The sequence below is a fragment of the Ovis canadensis genome, chromosome X (genome assembly GCF_042477335.2).
Source record: "Ovis canadensis isolate MfBH-ARS-UI-01 breed Bighorn chromosome X, ARS-UI_OviCan_v2, whole genome shotgun sequence".
Classification (NCBI taxonomy): domain Eukaryota; kingdom Metazoa; phylum Chordata; class Mammalia; order Artiodactyla; family Bovidae; genus Ovis; species Ovis canadensis.
The window spans coordinates 80,473,366-80,498,632 of record NC_091727.1 but is presented as its reverse complement, the minus strand read 5'-3'; the positions used below and the strand labels follow the sequence as shown (position 1 = coordinate 80,498,632).

The window sequence follows — 25,267 nt, the reverse complement described above, 5'->3', positions numbered from 1 at the left end:
CTATGCTTCAGAATCGGACCTGGGAAGCTCCCCAGGATGGGATGGGATGCTGGAAGAGGGGTGACACTCTTCTCTCCCAGCCGCGAGCATGCTCTTCCCCCTGCTTTCACACCTGATGCCAAGTTTCTCGCCATACTCGTCCCCGTACCAGACCAGCAGCTCACAGCCAGGCCTGACCACCTGGCAGGTTCTGTAGAAGATCTGCCCATGATACTGGAAGGCCACCAGGTTCTGCTCCTCATAGTGTCTGGCACAGTTCACATACCTGGGGTTGAGGCCAGGAAAGGGAAAGAAACCACAGGTGATGAGTCCCCTCCACTGTCAGACCATGCCCACCTCCTTGCATTCAGGGTCTGAGGCCGCCATGGCTCCCACTGCCCCTCATGGGGACCGTCTGTTCACACCTTTGACCATGGCATGTGAATTCCTATTTCCAAATCCTATTTCTCATCCTCTTCCTGGATGGAATGCTTTCCTCTCCTTGCCTAATTAGCCATTGTACAGAGCCCAGTTCCAGACTTGTTTCCACCTGGACTGTCTGTAAGACTGGTGACCTCCAGCTCCTCTAAACTCTGAATTAAGTTCTCTTTCATTTCATAGGACTGGGTGTTCTTAGGCTAGCATGCATCCCTCAGCACTCACCCCAACCTGCCTTTTCTCCTGAGGCTTTTCTCCAATCTCCCCATGTGTATCCAGGGTCCTATTCACTTGCCCACCCCCTCCCATGGAAACTTGTAGAGTGCTCTGACATAGCTTGAGACAGACAACAGTAATAGTTTAATCACTTTCTGTCTGCACTGATGAAAGGAGAGGCCCTCAGAGAAGGGGCATACTCATGGCCATTCTGCCCCACATTCCTCCCCAGGCCTCAGGGCCCACTTCTCACTGGAACCGAGCCTAGGGAGGTTATGGCCCACATGGACTCAAGGTCTCCCATTTTAGGTTATCCTGGTGCTGTGCAGTCATTCAAAAATAGAAAAATTAATGATACTATTCCTAAAATCAACTGGTTCATGCCTGTCTTCAGTATGTTCTCCAAAAGGACATGGGTTGTGTGATCTGCTTCAGTAATGAAGTTCACTGTCTAAACTGGGACATAAGGTGCTTGGTAAATGTTAATTAAGTGAGTTAAAGTGTCCCTGGTGAATCTAGACTCCTCAAGTTGTTTTCAAGTACCTCAGTTTTGTTGAGCATATAGACTTATATTTTGAGGGCACATGCTATATTTTTCTTCCTTTCTTTCTAACGTATTTTGAAATGAAAGAGCATGATACGGAGGGAAAAGAGGAAATATGTGAAAGCTATTGAGGGAGACGGGTTGAGAAGGAAAGGGGTGTGGGCTTGAGGGAGGAGCAATGTCTACAAACTCCAGGCTCACTGCACTCACCTCATCCAGTTGGCTAAAGAAGTGTCCTTTCCATCCACATACTCATAGCTCTTTCTCCCTTTGGTGATCTGAGTGTCAGAAAAGAGATACAAGCTTTCATCTTTTTTTTGGGGAAGTACTAGAAGAAAATTTTCCCTCTGCTGTCATTCTGCTCTTCAGCTTGCATGGATTCAGCTGCCAGTCAGACCACATGGTAAGCTCCTTAATCATAATTTTAAGTCTGAGTCTATTGGCACATTGAAGGCAAGGGATCTACAAGAAAGAAGTCACTTCTGTATGCCTGTACCACTGTCTCTCATCTCTCTTCTGATCTTTAGATAGAAGTCATGTGTTCATGTAGTCCAGTAGTCATGTATGGATGTGAGAGTTGGACTGTCCAGAAAGCTGAGTACTGAAGAATCCATGCTTTTGAACTGTGGTGTTGGAGAAGACTCTTGAGAATCCCTTGGACTGCAAGGAAATCCAATCAGTTCATCCTAAAGGTGATCAGTGCTGGGTGTTCTTTGGAAAGACTGATGTTGAAGCTGAAACTCCAATACTTTGGCCACCTGATGTGAAGAGCTGACTCATTTGAAAAGACCCTGATTCTGGGAAAGATTGAGGGCAGGAGGAGAAGGGGACGGCAGAGGATGAGATTGTTGGATTGCATCACTGACTCAACGGACATGGGTTTGGGTAGACTTCGGCAGTTGGTGATGGACAGGGAGGGCTGGTGTGCTGTGGTTCATGGGGTCGCAAAGAGTCGGACACAACTAGCAATTGAACTGAACTGAATCTGTGTTCATGCACAGTGCACACAGTACACAGGGCTGACTGTGTCACTGCCGACCATATCATCACCATCTGCAACCTTGTATGTAGATATGAAGTACCCCTCCCAACACACACAAGCGATTAGTGGCCAGAGGCCAGAGAAAGAGGGTTATTTCTCACCAGCCAGGAGTATCCACTGTTGACGGCCTCTTTATCATCTGTGATTTGGCCCTCGTAGGGGCCAAAGTGCAGGCCCAGAGGCAGATGAGACGCCTCGTTCCACACTCCAAGCCCAGCCTCAGGGATGCCTGACAGTCTGATACTTAACCCAGGGGGCAGAGTGAGGGCTGAGCGGTTGGCATGTCCCTTTTCCACTGCAGAGTCCTTTACAAAGGTTGGGGGCCCATGGGCATCACAGCTGTTAATGAAGAAGTTCTGACACTCCTGACAATCTGGAGGTGAGAGCAACAGGGATGAGGGGAGGTATAGTGATGTTGGTGGTTGTAAAGACCTTCAGAAAGAACTGGGGAACTCATGGCATTTGGCCTCGATCCTGTACCCCAAGACATAGAGGAAGGGGATGATAGGGGAACCAAATGGTGAAGTGAAGTTATTGTATCAAGGCCTCATAACCCCTTCATGAGTGGGCCAGTGGGGTCACTCACAGAGGTAGTCATCATCCTGGGGCTCGCTGACCTCTTGGTACACATGGCCCTTTCTTTCTCGCAGACTGTACCTCTTCATGTCAGTCTCCTTTCTTCCGAGTTCTAAGATGGAGAACAGAAGCTAAGCAAGGATAGTGGGGTCTGGAGAGCTAGTCACTGTTTTATCAGAAACTGTGAGATCTCATACTTGTCCATCTATACACTTTGTCAAAACATTTTCTTTCCATTTATTTTCAAACTTTTACTTTTGTATTTTATTGTTTTCATGTTACATTATTTATTTATTGGCCATGCTGCATGGACTGTAGGATCTTAGTTCCCTGACTAGGAATGGAACCCACACCTTCTGCAGTGGAAGCATGGAGTCTTAACCACTTAACCACTAGAAAGTCCCTTCTCTATACTTTGTTCTGCCTTTATCTAGTGGTTCAGGATACCGAGATTCCACAGATGCCCAGTTTAGTGTTAGCGTCCTGCACTTCCTGTTAGTAGGTTTTACTTCCCAACCTTCTTACTTAGGAAATGGTTCACTGACACATCTATTCAGAAAATAAATGTTTAAGGGCACATGACACATAAGGCATTGAGCAGAGATCTGGGCATAAACACTAATAAAGCATGGTCCCTATTATCACAGCTGGATTTATTGATCTAGTTGTATGTGTCAGCAGTATTGCATTTAATGTAATGCTTTCAAACACTGTATGAGTTAGGTATCCTTACGTTCACTTTACAGATGAACAATCAGGACCTCAGAAAATGTATAAGATTTTCCTCAGGTCCCAGTGCTAACTTCATGTCTCAGATACGTCCACCTTAAACCCACACCTACCTAAAGTCCACACCACACACCTACGCCATACTTGTTACCTTTTCTACAGGAATTAGAGGAACCAATTAGAGCAACTCCCCAAATTTTCTCTTACCGACTTTTTGTCTGGAGTGCTGTCCAGGGGTCCTTGTTTCTCGGGGAGGTTTCATTGGTTCCTGAGCCCACTTGGAGCCACTTTTCTTCAGCAATTTTGCTGCTCCTGGCAATTTCTTCAAACTGGACACCTTACTTAATGGTCCCCTGGACTTTCCCTTACATGTGAGTAAAAGAGAATATGTATTTCTTTAGTTCTTTAGGACTGTATGAAGTGTTTTCACATGCATGACTTTAGTTAATACTTTTAAAATTATTGGAAATACCTGATGGAGGGGAAGTCTGAACACTGGAGTGTAAAACAAGGACCTAAGTGGATACTGAATCAAAACTAGAATTCATATCTTAAGGTTCTTCCCCTTCAACATTCTGTGTAACAGTTAAGAGCAAGGCCGGGAGAATACTTGGAGGTCAGGGAAAGAAGAGGGTAAGGGCTCATAAGGAAATCCAGGGTTTTTCTTTTAATTAGTGGATGTTTGATGGTCGAGGAAGTATGAAAAATTACAGAGGGGACAAAACACATCTGGAAAGTATGGTGACAAAGCAGTGAGATTGAGAAGAGAAAAGACAACCGGCAGAAGGACATTTAGACAATAAAGAAGATGAACTGAACGTTGCAGGCTGCTATGTCCTAGAAACAATGTTCAAATTAAAGTAGCTGGCCTCATCAATTCTGCTTGAAGAGGGCTGTACGACTAGCTGGTTCTCCTCAATTTCCTGATCCATAAATAGGTATACATTCTAATTCTAAATGTTACAGTGGACATGAAATTTAATAACATTCAACAAATCGTTGTGTGAGCTATTTAATACAGTATGCATGTCAGCGTACACCCTTGCCATCAATATATTCTCTCAACTGCCTGTATAATTGAAGTCTAGCTCACAAATACTATCTTCAGCATTCCTTGAATTCTTATTCCTAGATGAATGTTTAAATGTGGAGTCACTCATTCACAAAACATTCAGGGGGCCCTCAGGGGCTTTGAGCAGAGCCTGGACTTCTGAGAATTAACGGGTATGGGCTAGGCTCTCAAAGCTCACAACACAGGGGCAGGCTAAACAAATGATTCCAAACAGGATAGTTGCCTAATCAGAGCTCAGAGGAAGGGCTTTTACTTCCTTCTACAAGAATGAGCATTTGAAATCATGTGCAGATGATGAGTTTCTACTCAAAAGCAAGTAACCTATGTGAAGTCCTTCAGTTCTTTTCTTTTTTTTGCCAGCGACTTAGCAGTTTATTTATCATTATTATTATTTTCCTTTACAATATTGTATTGGTTTTGACATACATTGACATGAATCTGCCACGGGTGTAGATATGGTCCTAAACCTGAACCCCCCTCCCAACTCCCTCCCCATCACATCTCTCTGGGTCATACCAGTGCACCAGCCCGGGCACCCTGTATCATGCATCAAACCTGGATTGACAATTCGTTTCACATATGATAATATACATGTTTCAATGCCACTCTTTCACCCTCACCCTCTCCCACAGAGTCCAAAAGACTGTTCTATACATCTGTGTCTCTTTTGCTGTCTCGCATACAGGGTTATGGTTACCATCTTTCTAAATTCCATATATATGTGTCATTATACTGTATTGGTGTTTTTCATTCTGGCTTACTTCACTCTGTATAATATGCTCCAGTTTCATCCACCTCATTAGAACAGATTCAAATGTATTCTTTTTAATGGCTGAGGAATATTCCATTTTGTATATGTACCACGGCTTTCTTGTCCATTTGTCTGCTGATGGACATCTAGGTTGCTTCCATGTCCTGTCTATTATAAACAGTGCTGCAATGAACACTGGGGTACACGTGTCTTTTTCAATTCTGGTTTCCTTGGTGTGTATGCCCTGCAGTGGGATAGCTGGGTCATATAGCAGTTCTGTTTCTAGTTTTTTAAGGAATCTCCACACTGTTCTCCAGAGTGGCTGTACTAGTTTGCATTCCCACCAACAGTGTAAGAGGGTTCCCTTTTCTCCACACCCTCTCCAGCATTTATTGCTTGTAGACTTTTGGATAGCAGCCATTCTGACTGGCAGTAATGGTACCTCAAGGTGGTCTTGATTTGCATTTCTCTGATAATGAGTGATGTTGAGCATCTTTTCATGTGTTTGTTAGCCATCTGTATGTCTTCTTTGGAGAAATTTCTGTTTAGTTCTTTGGCCCATTTTTTGATTGGGTCGATTATTTTTCTGGAATTGAGCTGCAGGAGTTGCTTGCATATTTGTGAGATTAATTCTTTGTCAGTTGCTTCATTTGCTATTATTTTCTCCCATTCTGAAGGCTGTCTTTTCACCTTGCTTATAGTTTCCTTTGTTGAACAGAAGTTTTCAATCTTAACTAGGTCCCATTTGTTTATTTTTGCTTTTATTTCCAATATTCTGAGAGGTGGGTCATGTGATTTATGTCGGAGAGTGTTTTGCCTACGTTCTCCTCTGGGAGTTTTATAGTTTCTGGTCTTATGTTTAGATCTTTAATGCATTTTGAGTTTATTTTTGTGTATAGTGTTAGAAAGTGTTCTAGTTTCATTCTTTTTTCTTTAGGTTTTTAAAAAATTTTTATTTTTACTTTATTTTGCTTTACAATACTGTATTGGTTTTGGCATACATTGACATGAATCAGCCATAGGTGTACATGAGTTCCCAATCCTGAACCCCCCTCCCACCTCCCACCCCATATCATCTCTCTGGATCATCCCCGTGTACCAGCCCCAAGCATCCTGTATCCTGTATTAAACATAGACTGGTGATTCGTTTCTTACATGATAGTATATACGTTTCAATGCCATTCTCCCAAATCATCCCACCCTCTACCTCTCCCACGGAGTCCAAAAGTCCATTCTAAACATCTGTGTCTCTTTTGCTGTCTCACATACAGGGTTATCATTACCATCTTTCTAAATTTCATATATATGCGTTAGTATACTGTATTGGTGTTTTTCGTTCTGGCTTACTTCACTCTGTATAATATGCTCCAGTTTCATCCACCTCATTAGAACTGATTCAAATGTATTCTTTTTAATGGCTGAGTAATAATCCATTGTGTATATGTACCACAGCTTTCTTATCCATTCATCTGCTGATGGACATCTAGGTTGTTTCCATGTCCTGGCTATTATAAACAGTGCTGCGATGAACACTGGGGTACATGTGTCTCTTTCAATTCTGGTTTCCTCAGTGTGTATGCCCAGTAGTGGGATTGCTGGGTCATAAGGTAGTTCTATTTTCAGTTTTTTAAGGAATCTCCACACTGTTCTCCAGAGTGGCTGTACTAGTTTGCATTCCCACCAACAGTGTAAGAGGGTTCCCTTTTCTCCACACCCTCTCCAGCATTTATTGCTTGTAGACTTTTGGATCACTGCCATACTGACTGGTGTGAAATGGTACCTCACTGTGGTTTTGATTTGCATTTCTCTGATAATGAATGATGTTGAGCATCTTTTCATGTGTTTGTTAGCCATCTGTATGTCTTCTTTGGAGAAATGTCTCTTTAGTTCTTTGGCCCATTTTTTGATTGGGTCGTTTATTTTTCTGGAATTGAGCTGCATAAGTTGCTTGTATATTTTTGAGATTAGTTGTTTGTCAGTTGCTTCATTTGCTATTATTTTCTCCCATTCTGAAGGCTGTATTTTCACCTTGCTTATAGTGTCCTTTGTTGTGCAGAAGCTTTTAATTTTAATTAGATCCCATTTGTTTATTTTTGCTTTTATTTCCCATATTCTGGGAGGTGGATCATAGAGGATCCTGCTGTGATTTATGTCAGAGAGTGTTTTGCCTATGTTCTCCTCTAGGAGTTTTATAGTTTCTGGTCTTATGTTTAGATCTTTAATGCATTTTGAGTTTATTTTTGTGTATGGTGTTAGAAAGTGACCTAGTTTCATTTTTTACAAGTGGTTGACCAGTTTTCCTAGTATGACTTGTTAAAGAGATTGTCTTTTCTCCATTGTATATTCTTGCCTCCTTTGTCAAAGATCAGGTGTCCATAGGTGCATGGATTTATCTCTGGGCTTTCTATTTTGTTCCATTGATCTATATTTCTGTCTTTGTGCCAGTACCATACTGTCTTGACGACTGTGGCTTTGTAGTAGAGCCTGAAGTCAGGCAGGTTGATTCCTCCAGTTCCCTTTTCTCAAGATTGCTTTGGCTATTCGAGGTTCTTTGTACTTCCATACAAATTGTGAAATTATTTGTTCTAGCTCTGTGAAAAATACCGTTGGTAGCTTGATAGGGATTGCATTGAATCTATAGATTGCTTTGGGTGGTATCCTCATTTTCACTATATTGATCCTTCCAATCCATGAACAAGGTATATTTCTCCATCTATTTGTGTACTCTTTGACTTGTTTCACTAGTGTTTTATAGTTTTCTATATATAGGTCTTTAGTTTCTTTAGGTAAATATATTCCAAAGTATTTTATTCTTTTCATTGCAATGATGAATGGGATTGTTTCCTTAATTTCTGTTTCTATTTTCTCATTGTTAGTGTATACGAAGGTTAGAGACTTCTATGTGTTGATTTTATATTCTGCAACTTTACTATATTCATTGATTAGCTCTATTAATTTTCTGGCGGAGTTTTTAGGGTTTTCTATGTAGATGATCATGTCATCTGCAAACAGTGAGTTTGACTTCTCTTCCAATCTGGATTCATTTCTTTTTCTGCTCTGATTGTTGTGGCCAAAACTTCCAAAACTCTGTTGAATAGTAGTGGTGAAAGTGGGCACCCTTGTCTTGTTCCTGACTTGAGGGGACATGCTTTCAATTTTTCACCATTGAGGATAATGTTTGCTGTGGGTTTGTCATATATAGCTTTTATTATGTTGAGGAATGTTCCTTCTATTCCTGATTTCTGGAAGGTTTTTATCATAAATGGATGTTGAATTTTGTCAAAGGCTTTCTCTGCATCTATTGAGATAATCATATGGTTTTTATTTGTCAATTTGTTAATGTGATATATTACCTTGATTAATTTGCGGGTATTGAAGAATCATTGCATCCCTGGGATAAAGCCCACTTGGTCATAGTATATGATATTTTTAATGTATTGTTGGGTTCTGTTTGGTAGAATTTTGTTAAGGATTTTTGCATCTATGTTCATCAGTGATATTGGCCTGTAGTTTTCTTTTTTTATGGCATCTCTGTCTGGTTTGGGTATTAGGGTGATGGTGGGCTCATAGAATGAGTTTGGAAGTTTACCATCCTCTGCAATTTCCTGGAAGAGTTTGAGTAGGATAGATGTTAGCTCTTCTCTGAATTTTTGGTAGAATTCAGCTGTGAAGCCGTCTGGTCCTGGGCTTTTGTTTGCTGGAAGATTTCTGATTACAGTTTCAATTTTCGTGCTTGTGATGAGTCTGTTAAGATTTTCTATTTCTTCCTGGTTCAGTTTTGGAAAGTTGTACTTTTCTAAGAATTTGTCCATTTCTTCTAAGTTGTCCATTTTATTGGCATATAGTTGCTGATATTAGTCTCCTATGATCCTTTGTATTTCTGTGTTGCTTGTTGTGATCTCTCCGTTTTCATTTCTAATTTTATTGATTTTATTTTTCTCCCTTTGTTTCTTGATGAGTCTGGCTAATGGTTTGTCAATTTTACTTATCTTCTCAAAGAACCAGCTTCTGGCTTTGTTGATTTTTGCTATGGTCTCATTTGTTTCTTTTGCATTTATTTCTGCCCTAAGTTTTAAGATTTCTTTCCTTCTACTAACCCAGGGGTTCTTCATTTCTTCATTTGCTAGTTGCTTTAGGTGTAGAGTTAGGTTGTTTATTTGACTTTTTTCTTGTTTCTTGAGGTATGCCTGTATTGCTATGAACCTTCCCCTTAGCACTGCTTTTACAGTGTCCCAGAGGTTTTGGGTTGTTATGTTTTCACTTTGATTCATTTCTATGCATGCTTTGATTTATTCTATGATTTGTTGGTTTTTCAGCAGGGTGTTGTTCAGCCTCCATATGTTGGAATTTTTAATTGTTTTTCTCCTGTAATTGAGATCTAATCTTACTGCACTGTGGTAAGACAAGATGGTTGGAATGATTTCAGTTTTTTTGAATTTACCAAGGCTAGATTTATGGCCCAGTATGTGATCCATCTTGGAGAAGTATCCATGTGCACTTGAGAAAAAGGTAAAATTCATTGTTTGGGAGTGGAATGTACTATAGATATCAATTAGGTCCTACTGGTCCTCTGTCTCATTTAAAGTTTGTGTTTCCTTGCTAATTTTCTGTTTAGTTGATCTATCCATAGGTGTGGGTGGGGTATTAAAGTCTCCCACTGTTATTGTTAATTCGCCCTTTCATACTTGTTAGCATTTGTCTTACATACTGTGGTGCTCCTATGTTGGGTGCATATATATTTATAATTGTTATATCTTCTTGGATTGATCCTTTGATCATTATGTAGTGTCCTTCTTTGTCTCTTCTCACAGCCTTTGTTTTAAAGTTTATTTTATCTGATATGAGTATTGCCACTCCTGCTTTCTTTTGGTCTCTATTTGCATGGAATATATTATTCCAGCCCTTCACTTTCAGTCTGTATGTGTCCCTTGTTTCGAGATGGGTCTCTTGCTGACAACGTATATAGGGGTCTTGTTTTTGTATCTATTCAGCCAGTCTTTGTCTTTTGGTTGGGGCATTCAACCCATTTACATTTAAGGTAATTATTGATAAGTATGATCCCGTTGCCATTTACTTTATTGTTTTGGGTTCGAGTTTATGCACCCTTGTTGTGTTTCCTGTCTAGAGAAGACCCTTTAGCATTTGTTGGAGAGCTGGTTTGGTGGTGCTGAATTCTTTCAGCTTTTGCTTGTCTGTAAAGCTTTTGTTTTCTCCTTCATATTTGAATGAGATCCTTGCTGGGTACAGTAATCTGGGCTGTAGGTTATTTTGTTTCATCACTTTAAGTATGTCCTGCCGTTCTCTCCTGGCCTGAAGAGTTTCTATCAAAAGATCAGCTGTCATCCTTATGGGAATCCCCTTGTGTGTTATTTGTTGTTTTTCCCTTTCTGCTTTTAATATTTGTTCTTTGTGTTTGATCTTTGTTAATTTGATTAATGTGTGTCTTGGAGTGTTTTGCCTTGGGTTTATCCTGTTTGGGACTCTCTGGGTTTCTTGGACTTTGATGACTATTTCCTTCCCCATTTTAGGGAAGTTTTCAACTATTATCTCCTCAAATATTTTCTCAAGGTTTCTTTTTATCTTCTTCTGGAGTGTCTATGATTCAAATGCTGGAGCGTTTAACATTGTCCCAGAGGTCTCTGAGATTGTCCTCATTTCTTTTAATTCATTTTTCTTTTTTCCTCTCTGATTCACTTATTCCTACCATTCTATCTTCTACCTCACTTATCCTATCTTCTTCCTCCGTTATTCTACTGTTGGTTCCCTCCAGAGTGTTTTTGGTCTCATTTATTGCATTATACATTATATATTGACTCTTTTTTATTTCTTCTAGGTCTTTGTTAAACCTTTCTTGCATCTTCTCAAAACTTGCCTCCAGGCTATTTATCTGTAACTCCATTTTATTTTCAAGATTTTGGATCATTTTCACTATCATTATTTGGAATTCTTTATCAGGTAGATTCCCTATCTCTTCCTCTTTTGTTTGGTTTGGTGAGCATGTATCCTGTTCCTTTACCTGCTGGGCATTTCTCTGCCTTTTCATCTTATTTATATTGCTGTGTTTGGGCTGGCCTTTCCCTATTCTGGCAGTTTGTGATTTCTCTTTATTGTGGTGGTTCCTTGCTGTTGGTGGGGTTGAATGGTTGCCTTGTCAATGTTTCCTGGCTAGGGAAGCTTGTGTCAGTATTCTGGTGGGTGGAGCTGGATTTCGTCTCTCTGGAGTGCAATGAAGTGTCCAGTAATGAGTTTTGAGATGTCAGTGGTTTGTTGTGACTTCGGACAGCCTGTATATTGACGTTTGAGGCTATGTTCCTGTGTTGCTGGAGAATTTGCGTGGTATGTCTTGCTCTGGAACTTCTTGACCCTTGGGTGGTGCTTGGTTTCAGTGTAGGTATGGAGGCGTTTGATGAGCTCCTATCGATTAATGTTCCCTGAAGTCAGGAGTTCTCTGGTGTTTTCAGGCTTTGGACTTAAGCCTCCTGTCTCTGGTTTTCAGTCTTATGCTTACAGTAGCCTCAATACTTCTCCATATATACTACACTGATGATAAAACATCTAGGTTAAAGATGAAAAGTTTCTCTACAGTGAGGGATACCCAGAGAGGTACACAGTTACATGGAGAAGAGAAGAGGGAGGAGGGAGATGCAGGTGACCAGGAGGAGAAGAGGGAGAATCAAAAGGGGAGAGAGCAAACTAGCCAGTAATCTCTTCCTTATGTGCTCTCCACAGTCTGGATCCCTCAGAGATGTTCACAGTGTTACACAGATAAGAGAAGAGGAAGGAAGGAGACATAGGTAGCCAGCAGGATAAAAGGGGGAATCAAAAGGAGAGAGACAGATCTAGCCAGTAATCAGTTTCTGAAGTGTTCTCCACAGCCCAGAATACACACAGAGATTCACAGAGTTGGGTAGAGAAGAGAAGGGGGAGGGAGGAATTAGAGGCGACCTGGTGGAGAAAAAGGAGAGTCCAGAGGGGGAGAGAGCAGTCAAGCCAGTAATCTTGCTCCCAAGTAAAAATAAGTACTGAAGATTGTGTTCTTTAGTTACAAAATTAATAACAAATACCAAAAAGCAAAGGTTAAAAATCTAGTGTAGAGGTTGGATTCTCAAAAATACAATATTAAAGAAAAAAAACAAAGTCATAAAAATTATATATATCTAAAATTTGCTTTAAAATAGTTCTTTTTGCAAAGTAATAGTAGGTTATAAAAATGAAAATTAAAGGAGCAATAGAGGTCTTAAAAATGAAAAAAATAATTTAAAAACAGTAGTAAAAATATATCTAGGATTTTCTCTGGTGTTGTGGACAGTGTGGGGTCCGTTCATTTTCAGATAGTTCCTTGATCTGGCTTATACTTCTCAAGATCTATAGGAGCCTTCCTATGTTCAGTTCAGTTCAGTCACTCAGTCGTGTCTGACTTTGCGATCCCCATGAATTGCAGCACGCCAGGCCTTCCTGTCCAACACCAACTCCCAGAGTTCACTCAGACTCACAACCATTGAGTCAGTGATGCCATCCAGCCATCTCAACCTCTGTCGTCCCCTTTTCCTCCTGCCCCCAATCCCTCCCAGCATCAGAGTCTTTTCCAATGAGTCAACTCTTTGCATGAGGTGGCCAAAGTACTGGAGTTTCAGCTTTAGCATCATTCCTTCCAAAGAAATCCCAGGACTGATCTCCTTTAGAATGGACTGGTTGGATCTCCTTGCAGTCCAAGGGGCTCTCAGGAGTCTTCTCCAACACCACAGTTCAAAAGCATAAATTCTTTGGCGCTCAGCTTTCTACACAGTCCAGCTCTCACATCCAAACATGACCACTGGAAAAACCATAGTGTTGACTACACGGGCCTTTGTTGGCAAAGTAATGTCTCTGCTTTTGAATATGCTATCTAGGTTGCTCATAACTTTCCTTCCAAGGAGTAAGCGTCTTTTAATTTCATGGCTGCAATCACCATCTGCAGTGATTTTGGAGCCCCCCAAAATAAAGTCTGACACTGTTTCCACTGTTTCCCCATCTATATGCTATGAAGTGATGGGACCAGATGCCATGATCTTCATTTTCTGAATGTTGAGCTTTAAGCCAACTTTTTCACTCTCCTCTTTCACTTTCATCAAGAGGCTTTTGAGTTCCTCTTCACTTTCTGCCATAATGGTGGTGTCATCTGCATATCTGAGGTTATTGATATTTCTCCCGGCAATCTTGATTCCAGCTTGTGTTTCTTCCATCCCAGCATTTTTCATGATGTACTCTGCATATAAGTTAAATAAGCAGGGTGACAATATACAGCCTTGAGGTACTCCTTTTCCTATTTGGAACCAGTCTGTTGTTCTACGTCCAGTTGTTAACTGTTGCTTCCTGACCTGTATATAGGTTTCTTAAGAGGCAGGTCAGGTGGTCTGGTATTTCCATCTCTTGTAGTAGGTGCTAACTACAGGGTTTTAATCTATTGCACCTGTCACTTCCAAGGTGGTTCCCTCTGTTTGTTTTAGCTGCTTCTGTTTCCTGGCCTCTTCAGTGTCTAATTTCCGCCCTGACACAAGGGGGCGGTGGTGATCACTTTTTAAGGCTCACTTGTTCAGTCATGCTGTGGGGAGGGAGGAACACTGCAAACAAATATCACTGGTGTGTGCTTGCAGTGGCTTGGCCACACTGGGTTTGCCCATGCTCATGGCATGTGTGCTTTCCCTGTAAACACTGCTTAGGCTCTGGGTTGCTTTGCCGGGAACTGTATGAGGCAGGCTCTAAGATGTATGTACTTCCCAGGCCTAAATCACTCAGGTTTAGGTTCTTGGGTACTCCACAGAGGTGCAGACTTGGTTGGGCCTGCGTTTTGTGCCCTTCCCAGGTTTGGGCAGCTCAGGCGACCAGGTGCTTGGTAGGCACGGTTGCCCCCAGGTGAGGGCTGTGACTTATCATCTCCCCTGTCCCAGCTGCTTGGTTTTCTGGGTGTTCAATGGGCACGCCTTCTCAGGTGTGCTGTGTGTCTCTTCTGGAGAGCTGATGTCTGGCTGTGACCCTCCCGGCAGATGGCGACTGTCCAGAATCCCAAGAAGTCTTGGTTAGCAACGAAGCCTGCTTGCAGTTTGGTAGAGGATGCCTCTCTGGGGCCACAATTGACCCTTTCTGGCTCTGGCTGCCCCCGCCTGCCTGTTTCCAATGGGGAATGGGCCGGTCTGCAGCCAGCTAGCTTTGCTCAGTCCTTTGTTCTGGGAGCGGGCCTGGTGGTGTCTTAGGTTAGGGCTTTTCGCGGGATAGCTATCCCACAGTCTGGTTTGCTATCTCACAAGTTAGTTCCCTCAGATTGCCCTTGGGGCATTCAGGCCTGGTCCTTACCCTAAGCAATGAAGCCCATGCCTCCCTGTCCAGCCCCTGCTTGCTAGTGGTGGATGCAAGTGTCTGCACTGCTTCTCTGCTGAGAGTTGCCATTAGGCATGTAATCTGTGGGTTTTAATTATTTATTTATTTTTCCTCCCGGTTATGTTGCCCTCTGAGGTTCCAAGGCTCACCACAGACTAGCCAGTGAGAGTGTTTCCTCGTGTTTGGAAACTTCTCTCTTTTTTAAGACTCCCTTCCCAGCATGGATCTCTGTCCCTACCTCTTTTGTCTCTCTTTTTATCTTTTATATTTTTTCCTGCCCCCTTTCGAAGACAATGGGCTGCCTTTCTGGGTGCCTGCATTCAGAAGTTGTTTTGTGGAATTTATTCAGCATTCAAATGTTCTTTTGATGTATTTGTGGGGGAGAAAGTGGTCTCCCCATCCTATTCCTCCACCATCTTAGGACTGCATCCTACAGTTATTTTCTTATTTATTGTTTTTGAGTCATAAACCTGAGGTTTGTCATGGCTGCGAGTTGCTTCCTCTTATTAGAGTGGGAGGCTCTGAGGTAGGGATCATGTCACCTTCTTCATCTTGGACTGTCCACTCTACAAACTGCCCAACATATCCTTAAGCTTCTTCATCTTGGACCATCCACTCTACAAACTGCCCAACATGTCCTAAAGCTTCCCTTAGTCAGATGTCTTAGCATAGCCCTCACTCAGTTCAGTTCAGTCACTCAGTCGTGTCTGACTCTGTGACCCCATGAACTGCAGCATGCCAGGCCTCCCTGTCCATCACCAACTCCCAGAGTCCACCCTGACTAGCACAGCACAAAAGAACTGAGTTTTAAAACATCTCTCAGATGAATGATATAAAGATGTTATGAATTAGATGTATGAATAAACTTTATTGACTTATGAAAGTTTTAACCAGTTTGTAAGGGGTTTAGAGAAGGTGCTTTAGATTAGATTGCACTACCATTGATACATAATCAAACATTTTTTTTACCTCAGTTTCTTGATCTATAATGGTGATAGCTATATACCTACTTATAGGTACTGTAGGATTGTTTTAAGGTTTAAGTAAATTTATTCACATAAAAGTCTTAAAGTCTATAATATTGTGAAAATAATATAACAAATAGAACAGCCTACTATTGTTGCTGTTCTTACTAACTATAAAGATGGTGATGATATCAGACATTATGCTAAAGCTTCAGGACAGGAAGGCAGCAGTCTCCAGGATCTCTGTGTTTTCTCCTATTCTCACCTGTTACTGGATCCATGAAGAGGATTTTTTTGTCAATAGGATTTGTGAAATACTCACCTTTTGGTGTTTTCTGTGCTCCACTCTGAAGGCCTTCCTAGAAGGTTTACCTAGAAAATGATGAGAAATAGTGTTTTGATGGGTAAATATTTCCAGTCTCTGGGTATTTTAATTAAGGACACAGAATTCTGAGCCAGAGAGTGACAAGGACAAGGAATAGCAAAGGAGGAATGGAAACTGATTTCTGTATCATCAACTCCTATGCTTCCACTGGGAGCATTACATAATTTTCTTAAAATTAAAAAAAAGGAAACTTCATTTGTGCTTCATCTGAGGTCCATAAAGTATATAATAAATTTACTAGCCTTTCATGACAAAAATATTCAACAAAGTAGAAATAGAAGGAAGTGACTGCAATATAATAAAGGTAAATATGAAAAGTCCATCTCTAACATCACAGTCATCAGTGAAAAGCTGAAAACTTCTAAGATCAAGGAAAAAAGGCTAGGATGCCCATTCTCAACATTTCTGTTCAACATAATATTAGAAGTCTTAGGGCATTAGATTAGAAAAGGAAACCAAAGGCTTCCATTTGGAAATAAAGAAGTAAAATTATGTCTGTTCACAGAGGACATGATTTTAGAAAATCTTTAAAATTCCACATACAAAAAAAACCTGCACAGAAAGTTGCACAGTACAGAATCAACATTCAAATATATGCATGAACAATCAACATTCCAGATAGGAAAATAAGAAAACAATCTTATTTATATTTTTAAAGCTGTAGTCAAGAGCTAATTTGAATTAAAAAAAAAATTTTATTTATTTATTTGTGCCAGGTCTTTGTTGTGGCATGTAGGATTTTGTTCCCTGATGTGGGACTGACCTCAAGTTCTCTGCATTGGGAGTGTGGAGTCTTAGCAAGTGGACCCCCAGAGAAGTCCCAATAATCTTATTTATAATAGTATCAAAAAGAATGAAATAATTGGGAGTAACCTTAAGGAGATGAAATAATTATACATTGAAAATTACAAAATATTGCTGAACGGAATCTGACAAGAGTAAATAGAAAGGTGTCTCACATTTATGGATGTGGAGACTTAATATTATTAAGCTGTTCATACTACCCAAAGCAATTTAAAGATTCAGTGTAATTCTTATTAAAATCCCAGTGGAATTTTTTTCAGATATAGAAAGTCCATCCTGCAGTTAATATGGAATCTCAGAGGACCCCAAATAGACAAAAAAAAATCTTAGAAAGAACAGAAAAGCTGGAGGCCTCTGATTTCAGAACATATTACAAAGGTACAGGAACCAAAAAGTGTAGTTTTGGCATAAAGTGCATGCTTAGTCATTCAGTCATGTTGACTCTTTGGGACCTTTTAGACTGTAGCCCACAAGGCTCCTCTGTCCAGGGGATTTCTCAGGCAAGAATACTGGAGGGGATTGCCATTTCCTTCTCCAGGGGATCTTCTTAACTCATGGATTGAACCCATATCTCCTGCGTCTCCTGCACTGAAGGCAGATTCTTCACCTGCTGAGCCACTGAGGAAGCCCACTGGCATAAAGACAGATGTACCAATAAATGGAACAGCATAGACAGCCAGAAATAAACTCTTGGATACATGGTCTAATGATCTTTATCAAGGGTGTCAAGACAACAGGGAAAGTTTAATCCCTGTAACAAATGGCCCTGGAGAAACAAAATATCCATATGCAAAATAATGAAGATCTTACATCACAAAGAAAAATCAACTCAGAATGGATTAAAGACCTAAATGTAAGACTTGATAAGACTCTTAGAAGAAAACAAGGGTGGAGATTTCAAGATCCCAATCCTTCGCCATCCTAGCCGAGAGGGTATCAAGTCGACATCTGCAGGGGTCAGACACCCTCGGAACCTTCTGAGAGGCCTCCCGGACACTTCATTTCTCTCTCTTGGGTTTACGATGGCGGGTGAAAAGGCTGAGAAGCCAGATACTAAGGAGAAAAAACCTGAAGCCAAGAAGGCTGATGCTGGCAAGAAGGCTAAAAAGGTGGAAAAGGTGCAGAAGGTTAAGAAGGGGAAGCCCCACTGCAGACGAAATCCTGTCCTGGTCAGAGGAATTGGCAGATATTCCCGATCAGCCATGTACTCCAGAAAGGCCTTGTACAAGAGAAAATATTCAGCACCTAAATCCAAGGTCGAAAAGAAAAAGAAGGTTCATGCTCTTGCTACTGTCACAAAACCAGTTGGTGGCGACAAGAATGGTGGTACCCGAGTGGTCAAACTTCGCAAAATGCCTAGGTATTACCCTACAGAAGATGTGCCTCGGAAACTGTTGAGTCATGGCAAAAAACCCTTCAGTAAGCATGTGAGGAAGCTGCGTGCCAGCATCACTCCTGGGACCATTCTGATCATCCTCACTGGGCGCCACAGAGGCAAGAGGGTCGTTTTCCTGAAGCAGCTGGGCAGTGGCTTGCTACTTGTGACTGGGCCTCTATCCCTCAATCGAGTTCCTCTGCATAGAACACACCAGAAATTTGTCATTGCCACCTCCACCAAAATTGATATCAGTGGTGTGAAAATTCCAGAATATCTCACTGACAATTACTTCAAGAAGAAGAAGTTGCGTAAACCCAGACACCAGGAGGGTGAGATCTTCGACACAGAGAGAGAGAAATACAAGATCACAGAGCAGCGCAAGGTTGACCAGAAAGCTGTGGACTCGCAAATTCTGCGAAGAATCAAAGCTGTCCCTCAGCTCCAGGGCTACCTCCGCTCTGTGTTTGCTCTCACAAATGGAATTTATCCTCACAAAGTAGTATTCTGAACTTCTTGCAAAGAACCTAATTAAATAACTTGTCATTTCAAAAAAAAAAAACACACAAGGGTGAAGCTTCATGACATGAATCAGGAATGATTTCTTAGATATGATACCAAGTGCACAAGTATTAGTAACAAGGTAAAAATAGACAAATGAGATTATGTTAATCTTAAAACCTCTGTGCAACAAAGGACACAAAGTGAAATGGATGAATAGAGTGAAACAAAGGAACGGAGTGAAAGACAAACTACAGGATGGTAGAAAATATTGTAAAATATGTATCTGATAAGGGGTTCATAAGCATACACCAATATGAAGGCTACTTATAAGCCAGGAGGAGAACCTGATTGACCACAATGGCACCCTGATATCACACTTCCATGCTCCAGCATTGGAAGAAAACAAACTTCTGTGGTTTAAGCCACGCAGTCTGTTTCATTATGGCAGCCTGAGCTGACGAACATGGTGGGAGAAGGCATTGAATAGACATTTCTCCAAAGAACATCCACAAATGCCAATAAACATATGAAAAGATGCTCAATATTACTAGTAGGGAAATACAAATTAAACCACAATGGAGATTATCTCATATCTTCTGTGATGGCCAATATGAATAAGAGGACAATAGCAAGTTTCGTAAGGATATGGAAAAATTGGAACACTTATACACTATTGTTGGAAATGTAAAATGTTTCAACCTTTACAGAAAACAGTATGGAGTTTCCTCAGAAAATTAGAACTGCTGTATTTCCATAAAAATTTGAAAGCAAGATCTTGACTAAATCTTGTGCACATCTATGGTCATTGCAGCATTATTCCCAGTTGGCAAGATGTGGAAACAATCTAAATGTTCATTGGTGGATAAACAGATAAAAATTATATATATCATATATATTATATACCCATGCACACAATGGAATGTTGTGAAGCCTTAAAAAAGAATTTTAGCATATGTGACCTCAGGGATGAGCCTTGATGATATTATGCTAAGTGAAATGAACCAATCAAAAAAAGACAAATATTGCATGATTCCACTTCTGTGAGGTACCTAAATTAATCAAATCCATGGAAACAGAAAATACAATTGTGGTTGCCAAGAACAATGAGGAGAAAGAATTGGAGAATTGTTGCTCAGTGTGTGTAAGGCTTCAGTTATGCAAGATGAAAAAGTTCTACAGATTTGCTGTAGAGCAATGTGTACATAGTTAGCAATAGTGTACCATACACTCAGAAATTAAGAAGGTAAATAAAGATGTGTTGAGGTATGGTGGGAGAAGGCAATGGCACCCCACTCCAGTACTTTTGCCTGAAAAATCCCAAGGATGGAGGAGTGTGGTAGGCTGCAGTCCATATGGTCACTAAGATTCGGACAAGACTGAGCAACTTCACTTTCACTTTTCACTTTCATGCACTGGAGAAGGAAATGGCAACCCACTCCAGCGTTTTTGCCTGGAGAATCCCAGGGACTGGGGAGCCTGGTGGGCTGCTGTCTATGGAGTTGCACAGAGTCGGACATGACTGAAGTGACTTAGCAGCAGCAGCAGCAGAGGTATGGTGAACCATGGGGTATGTATTCCCTATTAAGAATCTCTCTTCATGTCAAAACCTTTGGTTTTCATTTCTCTTACACTAGTTTTCATAACCTAAGGGAATAGATGGTCTTCCCTGGTGGCAGAGTGGATGAGAATTTGCCTGCCCATGCAGAGGACACAGGTTCAGTAGCTGGTCCAGGAAGAGTCCATTTTCTGTGGGGCAACTAAGCCTGTGTGTCACAAACTACTGAGCCTACATGTGCTCTGCCACGAGAAGCCAGTCACTGCAACCAGAGAAAGCCCCTGCACAGCAGCAAAGACCCAGTGCATCCAAAATTAAATAAATAATTTTTAAAAATATGGGAGAACAGAAATCCATTGATGGAGAATCCTAGAACTATCAAAATTGTTTTCTCCAGTCTAGGCAGATTACCTCTTCTAAACTCTCTGAGCAACAGAAGAGAAAATGAGCTGCTCACTTTTATTTTATAATGAGTGTACTTAATTTTTTATTTACCTGAGGCTGTTTCTGGTCAGTGAAATGTGGGAAAGATCAGGGAGAATATAGAGTTCTCTCAAACCCTTTCCCAGATTCAAAACAAAGAATTTGTTTCACCTTAGGGTAAGAAGATCATGTGGTGTTAGTTTTTTATACACACTTAAATAATGTATCTTGACATAATATGTTAATCATTTGCTCTTCTAAGAGATTTACTCCAATAACTGAACTATTATGAGATTAATATTAGAAATCTCTTTGGTGAATTTATAGCCTAAGGTATCTTTAATTGCCTTTCATTAAGAATGTTTAGCAAAAATAATTCTTTTAAAAAAGAATCATAAATTTTAAACAAAAAGCTTTTGAGAATTACACTGGAAAACCTATACATTCATCTTCATTCAGGCTTATGTCAATATTCAGCCACAACCACTTCAGAATGCTGAAAATTATGTTTTCTTTGCTAATGGCTGAGATGCAGTTGAGACCTTAGCCCAGGCTGGTTTTGGGAAGACACCTCTACATCCTCCTGGCCCCTCACCTTGCTGCCATGGTGTCCATTCTTCATCAGAATCCTCAGTATCATTTCCCTGGGGTTTGATGACCTGCCTGCGGTGATGCATGAAAGCTGGTCGAGTGGCTCTGAAACCTGGAAAGAAGCAAAATATTTGTTGTAAGAAGGAGGCACAAAGCACAGAAGCAATGGAAAGTGTCACAAAGTCAGGGAAATCAGTAGGATGGGCTGGGAGCATGTAGAACAAGGCAAGGGGTGAGCTCTGCACTGCCAGGGTCAATCCCACTTTGGTAAAACAATAAAAATTTCCTGCAGGTTAGTCTCCACACAGAAGGGAACTGTGAGCAGATGAAGCCACCTAAGAGAGAGCCAAGGAAACACTGAGGCTGAAGACCTGTTTCATGTTTCCCAGGCTCACAGGCACGCAGCACTTCCCGTTACCTATAGCAATTAGCGCTTCACAGTTCCTTTTCACATTCCCATATTAGATTTTTTCCCATTCTCCCATCTCTGCCCATTCTTCCTTGGAGAAGTATATGGAAATGTCTTTGAAAGCACCATTGGCCTAAGGAAAATAATAGATTTCATCAGGGACTTACTAATATAAGTCAGACCTTAGCGCTGACTTCTCCTCCACCTTTTGTGCAGGGACTAGCCTGAAGCTACTGGATGGTCTCTGTGAGACAGGGACAAATACTTTCCTTCCTGCCTGTGTCCTACTTAACTGAAAAAGCACTGAGCATTTTCCTAACTCTCGCTGGACACAGAGCAGTTGATGATGCTACTGTCCTGTTTTGTCCTGCTCCACACCACCGTCTCAGGATCAGGCATTCCCATCCTGTGTACATTCACAGAGAAGTTCACTCAACTGCCCAGTCAAGCAGTCTGTTGTCCTTTAGGGACTGGGGCTGTGTCCTTCCTATAGAGCTGGCTTAGAGCCCAGCTTTGCTACCTCTGCCTCTCACCATGAGCTTCCACTCTGTTCTCCCAGCATCTCCCTCAGTTCTCTCCTGTGGAGACCTGTTTCAGCTCATGGCCATGGGAATGCCTCAATACCAAGGTGCCTATGGAAGGAGAAGATGCTGAGATAGCCCAGACCACTGTCCAGAGCCTGGTCTGTCTTCCTTGGGTGGAGTGTCTACGGCGGGAAGGTGTAGGGAAAGTCAGAGTGAGGGTGTTGGTGGGGTGGACAGATTCTGACCAGCTATGACAGGCCACCCTAACGTGAACTAGATATGGTTTCTTTGGTTCCCCTACAATTCAGCGCCTCTGAGGAAAGGCACTGGGAGGGATGTGTCTGTGGGTGACAGAGGGAATTTTGAGGAGACCTGGAAGTCCCTAACTGCTGACCTGGGTTCAGGCTGAAATCAGGGCTCTGTTCCAGTGCAGGAGAGGGAATATTTCTCTAAGAAGGGTTTTGAGGATCTGCCCCTGGGGACTGTGAAAAATCTGGGCCAACATGGGTTCTATGTTTAAGGGAAAAGTTGTTCAGCTTGAGGAGATCTGGGACACGGGCTGAAGGAACTGGGATCCTCAGACAGAGGGGACTGGGGATCTTTCAGCTGATGTCAAATGCGCAGCGTGAGAGAACTTGGGATCTTTGAAGCTGAGGAAATTGGAGGTTTCTTATTAAGGGGCTTTAAGTCTCTGACAGGGAGGACAGTGGGGTCTTGAGGACAAAGAGTTTTAAGAGCTCCCAGGCTGAGGTATTCAGGGTCTCTGAGGTTAAGGAAATTTGGTCTCTCTGCAAGTGCTATTTTGAGGGTGCCTCAGGCTGACGGGAACTGGGGTTACTCTAGGTATTTGAGAGTCGCAGCACTAGGGTATTCAGTGTTTCTGCCAGTGAAGGGACTTGGAGTCCCTGAAGATGACGAATTGCGAGCTCTCCTCAGGTTAGGACCCAGGTTCCTCAAAGCTGATGGGATTTGGGGCCTCTCACCCTGGAATTAGAAGCCGTCACTCTGACGGTTTATGAGGGTTGCGCAGGGTGCGTTCCGTTCAGTCTCCTTGCTGTTCTGCGGCACTTCCGACTCCAACGCTTGTCGGGATAACAGCTCAGTGGCTACTCCTCCCGCGCTGAAGCAAAGTGAAGGGGGCGCAGCCGTCTTGTACGGTTCCAGGCACAAGTGACCAATCAGGGCTGCAAGCGAGGCAGTCCAGCCAATAGGCACCGGGAGGGTGCAAAGAGCGAAGGAGGCCCCGCCCAAAAGCTGGGGGAATGGCTGCTCAGGGGCGTGTCTGTCAAAAAGCCTCCAGTGCGCAGGCGCACTTGTTTTCAGGCATGGCCTCTTAGGCCTGGATCCTCAAGTGGGCGCATTGTCCTCAGGCTGGATGTTTCCTTCCCGTGCCCTCAACTGGAATCACGACTCCACCAGACTGTAGTCATTCTCCCGGATTTTCTCCTAGGCCCACCTGTGCCATAGCTGGTCAAATCTAGTTTGGGGAAGAACTCTATGTGGTGAGTACTGCATTATTCAGGGGAAAACTGTGTAATTAACTAAATTCTGATGAGACACAAGATAAACAACATATGGTCAAACATTTAAATGCAACACATGGAATAAGAAAGAAAAAAACTTGGAGGATTTTTAATCTCAAAGTAGAAGTGGCACGAGTAGTCTGTATATTTAATGTAAGTATCAAAAGCCTTCAAGAATCAGGTATAAATAAAAACTCAAAGTCTTGCAGGTGTTTTCTGTAAAACGAGGCATTGAAGTGGAGGACAATGGATCCACAGAGATGAGTTTGCTTGACACCTACTGGCTTCTCAAGATAAAATAGGGACACTGTTTCTGGCCCTTAGCTAGATTGCTCACAGAAAAAAAAAAAAGTGATTTCCATGTATTGGAAGCAAGAGTACTGACTGTAGAATTAGTATCAAGTGGTGATTGGGAGTCTGGATGGAGAAATGTTACCAGAAAAGTGAGTTCATCTCATGGTGGTGTTGAGCCAGAAGATACAACCCAGCCAAAGCTCACGGGAAGGAAAAGTGTATTACTTGCAGTACTATGGAGAATGCCGTGCAGCTTTCTGAAGCACTGTCTCTCTAAAGTGCAAAGGTGGGAAGCTTTAATCTATGGGAACAGGCATGTTGAGGCTTCCATGGTGGCTCAGACAGTAAACAATCTGCCCACAGCAGAAGACCCAGGTTCAGTCCCTAGGTGGGGAAGATCCCCATAGGAGGGCATGGCAATGCACTCCAGTATTCTTGCCTGGAGAATCCCATGGACAGAGGAGCCTGGTGGTCCATGGTGTTGCAAAGAATCAGACACAAGTGAGTGACTAACACTTTACCTTTACAGGCATGTTCATTAAGGGTCTTGGGCTGTGTGAGATTCCAAGCTTCAGTTGATTGAAGTCTTGAGAGTCAGAACCAGTCACCATTCAGCATCCCTTATGTTCCAGCTTCCCTGGTGGCTCAGAGGTTTAAAGTGTCTGCCTGCAATGCAGGAGACCTGGGTTAGATCCCTGGGTCGGGAAGATCCCCTGGAGAAGGAAATGGCAACCCACTCCAGTATTCTTGCCTGGAGAATCCCATGGACAGAGGAGCCTGGTGGGCTACAATCCACAGGGTCGCAAAGAGTTGGACATGACTGAGTGACTTCATTTCATTTATGTTCCAGCTAGTCTGGTGTAGATATAGATATCTATTCTTAATATTCTTTTCCCTTATCAGTTCAGTTCAGTCAGTCGTGTGTGACTTTTTGTGATCCCAAGGACTGCAGTACACCAGGCTCCCTGTCCATCACTAACTACCAGAGCTTGCTCAACTCATGTCCATAGAGATGGTGATACAATCCAACCATCTCATCTTATGCCATCCCCTTCTCCTCCCACCTTCAATCTCTCCCAGCATTGGGGTCTTTGCCAGTGAGTCAGTTCTTTGCATCAGGTGGCCAAAGTATTGGAGCTTCAGCTTCAATATCTGTCCTTCCAATGAATCTTCAAGACTGATTTCCTTTAGGATGGACTAGTTGGATCTCCTTG

At 42.1% G+C, this 25,267-nt stretch overlaps 1 protein-coding gene and 1 pseudogene across 1 annotated transcript; one reads left to right on the top strand and one right to left on the bottom strand.

Moving 5' to 3' along the window:
- PRDM7 (PR/SET domain 7) lies at nucleotides 1–22,320 on the bottom strand. The gene is given in 9 exon segments (XM_070291197.1): nucleotides 1–265; nucleotides 1,388–1,455; nucleotides 2,321–2,592; nucleotides 2,806–2,907; nucleotides 3,732–3,888; nucleotides 15,989–16,038; nucleotides 21,308–21,415; nucleotides 21,722–21,845; nucleotides 22,246–22,320. Coding segments are annotated over 9 exon segments (1,221 nt in total).
- Nucleotides 17,779–18,769, top strand: LOC138929967 (large ribosomal subunit protein eL6 pseudogene; annotated as a pseudogene).
- Nucleotides 22,321–25,267: the final 2,947 nt, after the last annotated feature.